A 14,831-nucleotide genomic window follows, 5' to 3' on the forward strand; every position below is an offset into this window, starting at 1 on the left:
TGTGTGTGTGTGTGTGTGTGTGTGTGTGTGTGTGTGTGTGTGTGTGTTGTGCGTGTGTGTCGCGATTATTGAAATAATAACGTTTACAGTTCGGCCAAGTCGCGGGCGGCTGATTGCTGCGGTGGCGGCGGCGTCGGCTTCGGGCGCCCGGCGGTTCACGGCCGCCGCCGTCGTCAGTCCGTGCGCCGCCGGCACGTGCACTTGACGATCCACTCGACGTCCACGTACACGCTGTGCACATAATCGTCCGCAGTGGCCGAAAAGGGCCTGCGCACAGGTTCCCAGAGATCGTCACCGGGGACAGCGCCGTCTAGCCGGTCGTGGCCCTCCACCGGACTCCTGCACAGGAATTCCACCTTGACCGTGGTGCTGAGCTCGGGAGCGCACACAATGTCACTGCCGCCACCCGAGGACGGACACGCGGCGCCGCACCGCTTCGGGTGGAAAGTCTTCCGGCTCCGGCAGTCGCCAAACTTCAGCCGGACCGGTGTCGTCGACTTGATCGTCGCCTTGCACTCGTGGCCCTTCTGTGGAAACGAACGTACAACAGTGATGAGCATCGAAATTAAAACGTTTAATATAATGTTCTTGGCTAGTGGCTATGGGTACTTATATGAAAATTTAAGACTTTAAAATAATAACATTTTACTACAAAACACTTAGAATTTGTTTATGTATTCACAATTTTCACGAATTCGGCCGAAGACTAGTTTAGCGTAAAAATGTCCGTTATTCCTTAAGTTTTTTTTCCTATTTTTAAATAAAACTCTGGACAATTTTTACTTTTGGCAAAAGTACTGACTAAATATAATTTGCTATTCGAAATTCCAAAACCACCTTCAAAGTTGAAAATTAAATTATTTTTACTGTCCCAAAAGACGATAACAGACAGAAAATAAACCATTTACTTAATATGGTAAAACTAACACATTTGTCGCTCCACTCAAAATCTAATAAACATTTTGAGTAACTTACAGCTATTGCCATTGATTATATATTCATAGACAGGAAATTGTATTCAAGTGTGATTGAATAGCATACTGTATAGTTAGTATAGTTACCAAAGTGGTCGTGTGCAGTTAAAGTTGTGGTGGTATTATTACCATTGAAAATATTATATAATTATAACATTTTTACAATGATAAAAATAAATGTTATTGAAATTGAAAGAATTTAAAAATATTTGGCAGTTATAGTAGTTTGTTAAATTTGTATTATTTATCATTATCACAAATCAATAGCTACAATTACATATTTACATATAATCAGAATGGTAACAGGTAATTTTGTATACCGCATGACGTACATTAGGTATAGAAATTGTATATACATGTAACTAAATTGTATCAAAACTATAACTTACTAACCTAACTTTACCCCTAAAAACTTAAGAAAAATGGACCCATGACAGTGGTATTCTAAAGATGTCCATCAAAATGTTTGATAATTTTACTATCGAGACAAAAAAATCGCATGTAGTGTTTATGCACAAATACCTATTTTTCGTAGGTATCACTTAAATAACAATCTTTAACATTTAAAAATGTGTTCAAGTTTATACTCTTTAAAATTTATAAAAACTTTATTTTAATTTATAATACTTAGCATAATTTGTTGATATAAATTATACGCTATTATGATTGCAAGAATAAAAAATTACGGCCAATGCGTTTTGTTTGTACTACAGTTTATTATTGCGTGATTTCTTTTTCCGAAAACGAATTGCATGAGGCTAGGGAAACTGAAATAATTGAAAAACGCTTTTGAATGCCGATCCCACGTAATTGATTGAGCTTATTTTTTTTTTATTCCTATGAAGTTTATTTCACCAAAATCGCTGTAATGTTTATGATTATTTATTTTTTATGGTAACGAATTTCACGCGCAATTACCGTAGTAAATCGTATAATACCAGCATGCCTACAATTTATCTATATAAACGTTGGGACAATCGAATTTTTACAACCGAGTCTTGTAAAATTCAATTAAATAAGTTGGTACCTATAATGTTGTTAAAAATTATGACAATGAACTAACATAATACTGCGTTATACTGCAATATAGATATAAATATATAATATTTCTTAGTCTTTGTTGTCGCGAAATGAGGATAATAATGGGTAAAATAAAAGTAGAGGCGCATTAAAAAAGTAAAACAAACGTTAACATAATTTATTTAGTTTAGAAAGCAATAGAATATTATTATTGTTTGTGACTTCGACACAGGTAATTTCGAAATGGACAGAATATAAACATCAAACAAGAAAAGTGAGTATATATTTAAGCTAGATAATTTATTTGTAATAGATAGGGGTATTAAACGAAACAAATATTATGTCGTATATAGTATTACAAAGGTGGTTGCCTAGAATGTGTGGTCAAAGAAACACATGAATAGAGATATAATTATAGTACTGTTAGCCTTGCGGTGGTAGGTAATTTATATAACCTGTGACAGAAGCTAAATGGTTAGCAGGTAGAATAGACATTTTCTCGTATATTCTCTAGCTTAGACAACGTCAAAATGACGTTGGTACTTGACAATCTATTATTTAAAATTTTCATTTCTGTAGCAAATAAATCGAGTTTGATAGTATATTATTATATTTCGTCATTATTACATTAAATTATTACAATTTGTTACAGTAACAAATTTAAAATTCTAGGGGATAGGGAAAGTGCCTCGTCTTGCCCCCTTAGGGACACCCATGGATGAGTTAGTGTTTTTTATCGTGCATTTTTATATTTTAAATAATTTAAGTAGGTATACGTAAAAGTCATTCAAATTTATGTGATGTATATTATATAGTTCATCGACTAGGGTCATTAATTTTTAATTAGTTATAAGTTTATTTTAATTTTATTAAATCTGGTGTAGATTTAAGAATATAACTGATTCTCTGTTGAATATTTTGAAATGTGTCTTTGTGTTAGGCGAAGATAAAATATTTCAATAAATTATTATTATATCCAGGCCTTAAAACGAATAAAAATATATCCTCTACGATCGTTATCGGTAAAAGTTTTGTTGCTAACCCTATAAGTAACTTTTATGATTTCCAAAACAGTATAATAATATATATGTAGGCATAGGAAATAAAAGAACAAACTAATTTCTATTCAGATTGAATCCGAGGCGTAAAAGTTGTCGACCGACTTTTCGGACTTCAACTGGAATATTTTTGATTCATTGTCTTTCTCCCTCTATTCTGTCTCCTTTTGGTACGCCCATTAGTCTATCCTGCCAGAACCAACTTGTCCGCGCGAATGGGATGGGGCGCGGTTAAAATAAAAGGTAAACACGACCCGCGACGACAAATACTGTAGACGTGACGTGCAATAGTAAAGCATTCAAATTTTCCCCTTCCCATTACCCGTCACAGCATTCGACCAGATGTTTCAGTCGTGAAAAATTGTATTATTTCCTATCCTTCAATGCATGAGGGTTCTGAACATGAATAATGGAATTCACATTAAAAAAAAAATTATTTATCAGGATGATGATGCGATAACGGTGGTTGGTCGGACGCATTACCATCAAGGTAGCAGTGCACGTACTCCTTCGTCTCGTTGGTTTTAAATCTACGCGGAGCGTTCTTATTTTATTCCATTTAACTATTCAGTTTTTACAACTCGTATACCGTATACGCCATATGGATATTGAAGATATAACGTATTTTATTTTTTACATACTAATGGCTAGCTTCACGTGACGTCGAAGTTTTTATTGAACACGTACAAGTTGGTAATAAAACCAGAAAAAAACTGTTTTAGTCGATTCAACATTATTTTGTCATTAAAATAATATTCGTTTGAAATTACTTGAAGAAAGTACATAAAAAATAAATTATAATTAAATATGTACATGTTTTATTTTAATGGATGTGGTACGGTTTATTTAATAGAATACCACTGTGTACGTACATACATTAATTAATATTTCTGTTTTTTAATTAAATTATAATTTATATGTATTGCGTTAATTTGACTACGTAAATCACTAGAATATTGGGGGGGTAATGTATAGTATACAATAGTTTAAATGGGTTGGAGACGGAGCTTTTGAAAAATTGTAAATCCTACATTTGTAGGCTTTTAAATTAAATATGACTAAATATATTCAACTACATTTTAAGCTTTGCATTGATATATTTTTTTTAAATCTGATATTAACAGTTATAATATATTATTGTGGAATACATAGGTTTATAGTTCAATTTGAATTAAATTTCATAATTGTATTTACAAAATTAATGATACTGATTTTACTGAAATTCAATTGTTTTTTTTTTTTAATTATTTCTTCACATAATTTTGTTATTAAAATATTAAATATTCATTAAAATAAAATAATTTAAATGATCTGAGTATAGTGTATTATGAATTTGTGACAAATAAAGAAAAATAAGTAGCTAAATGGGTACTGTGCTACTGTACATAATTAGATGTTTGTTAAGTGGGTCACTGTTATGGGCGTGTTAAATTTGAATTAAATAATAAATAATTGTACCTAATTAGTCAGCTTTTATCACTAAGTATATTTCATGATATATTTTTATTTTTATTTTTGATATTTTTTCATAAATATTATAGTAATTTATTTTAATTTTAGTATTAATGTAAATTAGTGTAATTTTTTTCGAAAATATTGCATTATTATATTTTTAGTGTTTAATTAGTATAATAATATATTTATACTACATCATATCAACTTATATAATTTAAAATGTAATAATATCTTTTTGTAAATACCGTAAAACTGAAAGATAGGTTCATAGTGTAATTAAAAAATGCATAGTAAAATTCTTATTAATATAATATACGTAGAAATTTTAAATTCTGTGAATAATTTTTTGAAATTATAACAAGATAATTAACATTGTTATTTATCATTTAAATAATTAATATCGTCTAAATTTCAACTTAAAGTAACTATAAAAAAATAATAATTACGTTTATGTATTTTTTAAAGTTAATGATTTCAGTATGAACATCTTACAATTCTTACACATGAGGAATCTTATATTAAATTTTCAAAATTTAGTTATTAAACGAAAAGATTATAGCTACAAAATAATTTGCAATTTTTGTAATTCTAACTTCTGAGGGATCTTGCCGAAATTTTAAGTTCATATCCATATAAAAAATTTCTTGACTATATATATTTTTGATATTTTTAATTGGAAAATTAACTAATTATTAGAAACTTTATGTTAAATTTTCAAGCAATTTTACCAATTTATATATATATATATATATTTAGTCGCTAAATAGTGGTACGGTCAAGCAGCGTCTGGCGTTGATAGCTCTCTGATGGTTGATCACCTGGGTTTTTAGCAATAAAACTATATTATATATACAGATAACACGTATTCCAAAATCATATATAACCCTATTGTAACAAACATTAAAAATCTCACTGCTAATGGCCTAAGTTATCAAAGCTTAATTAAGAAAAAAAAGAATAATATTCATATTATATAGTGCAAAATAAATAAAACTAATGACTTGGATGTAAATTTAACAGTAACCTGTTAGATACATAGTTTGGGTGCTAAAACTAAAATATATTTTAGGAAATACAATAAGTGTAATGTGTAAGCATTGTTTTTTTGAATTATTATTTAGTTTTCAACAGTGAATTTTCATTTTTTTTTTTTTTTTTTTTTTTTATACGAAAATTAATTTAATTATTTTTGATTTTATCATAAACACGAATAAATTGAAATTATAGTTAATATTAATATAATATTGAGAAAGTTAAACATTAGTATATTATATTATGCTTACTCGAATGTGATGGTGTCTTGCATATTTAGCATTCACCAGTGGTGGTGAGTGACACGGCCTTATTTGACAAAGTCTAGTTTCGTTATTAGGCTTACACGCTTCATTTGCATTAGACATACGTCTAGAAAGGCCTAATCCACATTGGGATGAACATTCCGCCCATGGCGTGACTAATGCTTCACAATTGGGCGGCCTTTCCACTAAAACAAAAACATATATTTTATATATTTAAATTTCTAACTAATATATAGGTGAACAAATAAATAATAATACATTTTTTATAACTTTTCATGTTAGTATTCTATGAATCTAATACAACATTGTAAAAATGACAAACCATCTTCAGTTATTAAACATGTTTGATAACAACTCATGATGTAATTTGGATGTTAACATTATTTACAGGTATGTTATTAACTTAGTAGATAGGTACTTCGTTATAGGCAGTGAAGTTGAGCTTTTTTTTCGATACCTAACAAGCTACTCCGTGTTTGTATCATATTTGTTTTTAATATGTCCTAAAGAATTCATCTATTATTTTGACTTAAAGTAAAACTTAACGATTTATCGAGGGCATTTTTAATCTCATCAATTGTTCAAAACTTGTCGGAACTGGGATGGTTTATCAATCAATTTCGTGTTTGGCATGCTCGAGGCTTATCCGGTCGATTGAATTCAATCTCAGCCTCGAACATGGTGTGTTTCGGTGTGACAAGAACCTTAAAAATTCATCAAATACACGGTTAAACTATAAATTATTCATCGTCGGCCATTACTTTTTCTGGTCCATCTAGGATGGCGACGAAGAAAAAAACCATAGGAATTATTAAAGAGGCGTAAAATAAACAATAGATATGCTACAAGTAAAGAATAAAAGGGAAAAAATAAATAAATTCTGTCAAAAGAAACGTTAATTTTAAATGTATATTTTGCAACCATTCCGCATTCTTTTTTCGATGTTACTAAATGATTCAAACCCTTCAGATCTTTTGCATGTGGAACCCAATTTAAGTTTTAATCCCGTCACGTTTCCAGCACATTAGTTCAGACACTAAGCGTGCGTGTACGATCTAATATGACTTTAGTTGGTATGTGACGCGTATATATGCTTAATTACCGTCTTAGTTGCGGATGAGTTTGAAACAAATAAAATGCGCGCACCGGATTTTGAACCGACGTAATACATAAAAAATCTACTGTAAATAGTATACACACACACATATGTGATATATATATATATATATATAAATTGTAAAACGCCTTTGAAAACTTGATTTATTATATGATTAAAGGAAATGGTCTAACAACATTTTTACCATGCGTGTACAAATAACATATGATCCAACTGAATAATAAATAATAATAAATTTAAAATATACAAGCTATATATTATATTAGTACTGTTATTAATAATACCTATGGAAAAGTTCTATTTAAAGATTATATTTCATTTTTATCTTTAGACTCGAAAGTATTTTTTTTTTAATTGAAATTTATATTTGTTCAATATTTGTAGTTTTTATTTAAATATATGAATCAACCATTATTTAAAACTTGTTATTTAGAATAGTATTATGTGTATAAAAAAAAAAAATACTTATATTATACGTCATATAAGTACGATAATAGTATATTTGAAGTTCGAGTAGATTGTTGTTTTTCCACATAACACTATTTAACAAAAAACAATAAGAATAATATCTTTGTAGGTTTACGTTTGTATAATACTTTTACTGTATTTTTTATCAAAGATTAAAAATTGAATTTTCGGCTTTAAATATCTTTGTATAATTTTTATATGTAACAGAAGTTTAAAATTAACGTTATACGGTCAATCCCTTTTTGAAAAAACTAAACCTTGTCAGTGGTCTCACCATGGCATTATAATTTTTCTTATTCTTGGAAATATAATATTTTTGTGTATTTAAGTTTTGGTTAAAGTTTTATGCTACTTCTTTCGAAGAATTATTAAAATTAAAAAAAAATTTGGACTTTTTGAAGTACTGGACATAAATTTTATAGTTTCTTTTGAATTTAATATTATTTGATGTATTTTAATAATTCGATTTAAAAAAATATGACTTAATATTTCCAATAATATGCTGTACAACATATTATTATTTCGATACATTTCTTCATTATGGTTCAAGATTATTTTCTACAAAAGTAAATCTACTTATATAGTAATACGACACGTAACAATTATTATATAATATTTTTAATTTTCCCGCAGTGATTTTTACGCTACATAATTGCCTACGATTTGTCTGAAAAATATGAATAACCAATAATAACTCATAACTATTTACGTTAAATTAGACCATATAGGTCGATTAATATCATTTTTATATTATGTGTGTCACGTGTTCAGTAGTTGTATTTATTTTCAATAGTACAATTGAATCCTTGATTTCAATTGTCAAAAGTCTTTTTCTTTTTCTCACGGAAATCAAAAAGGTTTGAGAGTTTGTTCAGGTGTTCTATATTGCTCTGTCAATAGACTTGGTTATCAATAAAGTAGTATAGTAAATCGAAAACGACGAATAAATCAAATATAGTAGTTGGCGAAATAGATTTTAATCGAAATTACAATCAAATTAAATAGTAAACGAAATTAATTGATTTCATTGTCGGATGGCGTTTGTACTCAGTACTTACCAATGGAGATCACAAGATTATACGGGATTATTTTCGCGGATATCAGTACGTCTGTATTATGATTGTTTCACGAGAACATGGAAGACGATGCGGAAATATAGTTTAAGTTCGACTATGACGCGGTGACAATGTTTTGCGTGTTGTTATAATAAACACGCCAGTGAACAAAACACGAACAATGGATACAGCGCGGATAACGCAATAATATGATAGTTATATTAATCGTTATCATAAATGTATAAAGAAGACGCACATTTCCGTTTCACCGGGGACGAGACCGCGAATCGTGTCTGCCCGGTGCATGGTCTCGTGTGGTCGGAAGTGAGAGACGGGAGAGATTCGGTCGCGGCGGGAGCGACTGAGAACGAAGGATTTGTGGCGTATGTTTTAAGTGCTTCACTCGCATGCACGGTTTTTAAAAGCTCTCTCTCTGCCTTCTTCGCTGCCACGTATGCTATTCCGGTTCGAAGGACTCTTTTGAAATTGAATGCGAAGTCGCATATAAGCGCTGCACAAAGGTGCGCGCGCGCACGAGCATGTGTGTATATGTATATGTAGGTACGTGTGCGTGTGACCATTTAAAACATCGATCGAAACCCACCGCCTCTGTAATCTATGAAAAGATGTTATCAATTCGTCGACATCGCGTCAAATATGACCCACCAATCACCATAGAATATTGTAGATGCGTTGTTTCGGGAGACTATATCTTTCAATGTAATTTCCTGTCTACCAATCTTCCGTAAAAATCGTTTTGTTTTTATCTCAATTTGACGTGTTTTCCGGGGTCACAGTTAAAGGACTCCCTCCGAAAAAAAAAATAATAAAAACACGAAATATTATCTTACTATGCGAAGTTGAAACAATACAGTTTTATGTCTCGATTGGTTAGATCGAATCAGAAATAGATTTTTTGTCATGCCTGCCCCGAAAGTTAAATATTTTACGATGTTTAAAGCGTCGCAAAAAAATTATCTCTTCCCGTCTAGCGGATAGTAAACGTTTCATTCCTGCTGCTGCTGAGGGTATAAAAAAGTGGAAATCTCTCACTACTGTGTTCAAATCACATTAACATACACGATTATGTATCGATATGTTTTGGTAAGAGGGTTACTCCAATGCAAAGTCCATTATGGAGTATCGTGGTATTGATAGAGAAGTTTTTAGAGGCGGCTGACATTGTTAAAAAAAATAGTATGTATGGCTCGTATGGCAAGGATTTCAGTGTTGAACGAATAGCGACCCTCAGCTGTGGCTCATACCGCAAGCTCAGCCCCAGACTAAAATGGCTCACTTCCTACCCTTTTTACACAATATGTTATTGTCGGTTTTAAATCGATATTTTTTTTACCTGTTTTATGGTCAATACATTTTTATCTATGATAATAATGTTTTATTATGTTATGGCATACCATTTTTTGTTGTGTATATTATATAATATATTCCTGTTGTTTACATATGTTTCGAATAACAATAAAATGTGTAATATTACTTACTATTTACGTTGTCACACATCCATTCCCTGCAGCATTGTCCGGGCACTTCGACTAACCGAGGATGTCTGCAAAGTCCTTGAGGAGATATATTTTCTTGTGGACACAATGACGCACAGGCATAAGTGCCGTTCTAGAAAAACCAATTAATCGATCTGATATTAATGACCACTATTTTTCACAAAAACACAAAAATATTATAAATTATACATTATATAAATTATTGTATAGTTATTGTAAAAAATAGAAACTGTTACTTCTGTTGTTGGCTCTTGTCCAAAAATATTTGAAAAATATACGTAGGTACAGAAACTTTCCAATAGATTTTATATTTTATATTGTAACAAAAAACACAATGGAAAGTTTTTATGTTTATAATATGTCATCGCTTAATTCAATTTGAAAAGGAATTCAGTAGAGAATAACTATTCAGTTTCATAAATAAAAACGAATCAGGTCTATAAATTTAATGATGATTTGATTGTTATAATTATTACGACCAGCACCATAAATTGAATAAAAATCAGAATATTATTGCAGGGACGTACACAGGGGGGTTTTTTGGGTGTTCAAACACCTCCTAAAATATTTGATTATGTGTATGATTATTTACTTATTCAATTTTAATATTTTTGAAAAAAAAATAAAAATACTTAAACAGGATTTAGAAGTAAAATAAAATTAAACCTTTTGTGTATTGAAATATTTCCTATTAGGTATACCAATTGTGTATTTTCTATATTTATTAAAAAGGAAGTTCTATTTTTTAATTACTGATTTTCAAAAACATTGTCCAAAACTTTTTTTTATGTACGTCCCTGTATTATTGTGTATATTGTCAGCTGCCAAAAAATATAGAGTGATTCACCAAGCATATTCACTCCATGTTTTAATTGAATAATGAATGTATTTAAATTTTTTAAACATAGGTACTTAAAGACCGTATTTTAAAATTTTTGAGATTTTTTGTACTACTATAAGTATGTTCAGAGATCCTAGATTTTGTTTTTCAAATGAAATCTCTCTTTTTTACTGCAAATTATTTAAGGAACCATTATTTTTAAAATTTTGATGTACTTAATTTCAAATTAGAATGAGTAGTTTGAGCTCTTAAAATATTTATGTAAAGGATGATCATCCTTAAAAATGGTTTTATAAAAATCTAAAATACATGTAAAATCAGAAATATTATTTATTATACTTAGATCATTTTCATAAATTATGATGAGGTAATATAAATTACTAACATTTTCAAATTACCCATATCCCTCATATCATACAAATTCATTCAATAACCATAGATCCAATTCTTAGTACACGAATGTGAATACTTCAAAAACTGTTTGTTCAAATATTGATTTTTATACGTTAACATTTTTATAAAAAATGTTTACTAAATAATTTATTGTATAAAAAGACTCTTCTTAGAATACCCTGGTCATTTGAAAAACAGAAGTTTGTAGATCTTCAGGACACTTTTGAAATAGTAAAATAATTACAAAAATTAAAATTATGATCTTTTTAAATTTCTAAAAATCAGATTTTGAATAACTGCACTATTAAAGAAGAAAAAAGAGGTGAGCATGTTTGGTGAAACACCTATATAAAAACACAGGATTCATAACCACAATGGCAAATCTAATAACGTGCAAGGTAATATAGCTTTCGGCAAGCTGTAAACGATATAAGGGACTTACTGCTAAATCATGGTTTTGTAAATTGTCTGGAACATAATTACGTTTCTATATCCGAGAATATATTTGTTAGCAGAGGATATTTTAAATTTACAATTTATTTATAGGCTTTCAAGAGTATTATTATTATAAAGTTAGGAACGTTTAGTCAAAAATGTAAAATCTATATTTTTTTTTTACATAATTTTAACTAAATAATAAAATATGATTAATTATACTCTTAAATGTTTCATAATTATATTTTTTATAATAGTGACAAATCTGATTTATTTTTTATTAAAAATAATGTATTAAATGAACGTCATATTAATTGCATTAAGCGTGTATTAAATATAATGACTATTGTTTATATTATGAAATATAGCGTTTTAGTATTATTGAATAATAATTAATTTAGACATTTGATTGTTAATCATTTTGATATCACCAATTACTTTTATCATATTGTAAATGGATTTTTTTAACGTGATTTTTATATAAATGAAAATATTTTTAACTTGAAAACCAATCATTCTATTTAAAATAATTTAATTATTAATATTATTATTATTTTTTAAATCATTCTTGATTTCTAGTCACATTTAAATATTTAATGTACTTAACATATGTATAATACACATGGATCGTATGAATCTATATCATAATATGCTTGTCTAAATAATTTTAGCGTCGGTATTATCTTATGTTTTATTATAATTGAACTATGGTTATGCAATACAAGCATTAGTGGTGTATTTATTAGAGAGAGGGTCTGGAATCTTCCCTCCCATTGATATTTAATACGACCATGTCAAATGTTATGTTTTAAAAAGATAATAAAATAAAAATATATATTTTTGTACCGTAATATAATTACGTATAATTTATGTTTTGTCACTTTATTCAAACAATATTTACAAATATAATAGTTGCAAATAATATAAATAATAAATTAAAATTATATAGTGGTATCTTGGTAGTGGTAAACTATGAGCTACAACTATTAGTGTGCGTTGTTAGGTCATAATACGAAAAAAATATTGTCAATAATATATTATAATTTATGTATTGGATGTTGTGAATATTTTTGACATTTTTATCATTTTCATTTTATCAATAGGTAATCACATTTAAAATATCATGAATCAAGATTATGTTTGATACTAATTGTGTTGGCTATTGTAGTGTCTTGTTGACTGTCTAAAAAAGGAGGTACAGGTGTCACTAAGATTGACTTTTTTTTTTTTTTTGAGAAAAAGTTAGTTGCTTTAATTTTATATTCCCTATTTTCCCTATTAAGTTTATGTAATTGTAAATGGTATATAATAAATATAAATTCATATTAATATTTATTTATATTATAATCAACAATTTAAAATTGTATTTGAATACAAATTTTATGTCGGTTATAGGTATATATTTTTTATATATTATACTATATTAATTTTTTAATACATGTGCAAAATCTCTTTTAATATTAAGAATAGCCGAATTTGAGGAAAAATTTTGTAGTATACTTATTCAATGTTAATTTTTCGACTAGTTGAAAAAAATATTTCGTGGCTTATTATTGAACATATATTTGGGTGCTTACTTTTTTTTGATGAAAAATTTCTAAGTATACATAATTTCTATATACATGGATTTATGCTGTTTTTATTATTATTATTATTATTATTTTAGATTGAGATAATTAATGTTTAATAGACTATACGATATATTTTTAATTAATTTCAAAAATTGGTTGGATAAGTACGGATTTGAGATTAGAGTACTAATTTTTTTCTGCATTAGTAGCTATATTTAGTAAGTTAAAGTTGGTAGAATTTTCTATAAATGTCTATTGGTTAATATTTAGTGTTTAATTATGTTATGAATTTTATAATATTAATTAACTATAATAATTATTATTATATTTTTTTTAAATTTTATACTCAACAATAATAAGTCATAGGATTAATCATTTTAAATAATTGTTTTTTTTATAAGATAGTAATAAAATATCTAGTTAAGTTTATGGGTTGAGAACCAAGGTTATATAAGGTTATATTTAAACTTGATTTTTATGTTTTATTTTGGTTTTATATATTTTTTTAAAAAGTATAACAAAAATAAGTAATTTTTAGTTTATATTATTTAATGTGTTGTGTATAACGTAATTTTATAAAATTTGAATATAACCAAACTTTAATTAAAAAATGAATAGAAAAAAAAATCACCATCAATTTTTCGTCAAATTTAATTAAAGATAATATTGCAACATTTTAGTTGCTTAATATTATTCAATCACTCATAAGAAGATTTTTAATAAAAGTGTTAACATTAATAATACAACTATTTAATTTATTTTAAATTGGGTACTCAAATTATGTATTATGAACATTAATATGTATTCTGATACTCGGCTGACAGCTAATAATACAAAATATGATACCTAGTGTTTTCCACTGAAATTACAACTTACGAAAACGTATAAACGATCATATACAATTGTCAGAACTCATTGTAAATAATATTGTATATAAATAAATTATTTTTTATTTTTTTTACTTAGTATACTTATTAAAATGTAAGTAAAAATATATTTTAATTTGCTTTAAATAATTGAAACGTTGTTAAGCGATTGAATTACACTACTTTAATAAAAAATTCAAATAAATTAAATATTCGGCGAGTACTACGTGCAAAATAATTAACTATTTTTTTTTTTTTAAATGATTTGTCGCTGGATATTTAAGGACATTTTTAAACATTTTCACACTATTGAAAAAAAAATAGTAAATGTTGGTATATTATAATAATATATTATATTTTTTTAATTTTATATCTGTAATACAATATAAATTATTTTAAAGTAAAACATAAATTTATATATTATCGAAGTGAAAACTTTGTTGGCTTTACTAAAATAAAAAAATAAAAATAAAAATAAATTCATTAAAAAAAAAAAAAAAATGTTTAGCATTAAATTATAACGGTAAATATAAATAATTAGTTATTTATCAATTACCTGACACGTGCACTGCGTTCTGCAATCTAGCCTGAAAGTTTCTCCATTGTCGTACGTCTTGTTGTATACCGTACACGGTAAGCCTTTTACTACTGAAAAAAAATATAATTATAATAAACAATAAAAAATTTAAAATTTAATTTTAAAATTAACTTTTATAATTTATATATTTCTTTTAAAATTTAGATTTGTTGGATGATTATCTAC

At 27.7% G+C, this 14,831-nt stretch overlaps 1 protein-coding gene across 2 annotated transcripts in view; it reads right to left on the reverse strand.

Annotated features, from left to right (window-relative positions):
• Positions 1-9: 9 nt before the first annotated feature.
• LOC112602277 (WNT1-inducible-signaling pathway protein 2) overlaps positions 10-14,831 on the reverse strand; it is a 270,812-nt gene continuing 255,990 nt past the window's right edge. The window contains exons 4-7 of one of the 2 annotated variants that reach the window (XM_025350266.1): positions 14,625-14,713; positions 9,945-10,074; positions 5,791-5,990; positions 10-527 (exon numbers count right to left, since the gene is read on the reverse strand). In XM_025350266.1, the coding sequence (XP_025206051.1) occupies positions 174-527; positions 5,791-5,990; positions 9,945-10,074; positions 14,625-14,713 (773 nt within the window). In that variant the 3' untranslated portion in view covers positions 10-173. Of the gene's footprint in view, positions 528-5,790; positions 5,991-9,944; positions 10,075-14,624; positions 14,717-14,831 lie in introns of both variants that reach the window. The other variant, XM_025350265.1, reaches the window with a different exon arrangement.

This window comes from Melanaphis sacchari, unplaced genomic scaffold, assembly GCF_002803265.2.
Source record: "Melanaphis sacchari strain LSU unplaced genomic scaffold, SCAv2.0 Contig85_pilon_pilon, whole genome shotgun sequence".
NCBI classification, from domain to species: domain Eukaryota; kingdom Metazoa; phylum Arthropoda; class Insecta; order Hemiptera; family Aphididae; genus Melanaphis; species Melanaphis sacchari.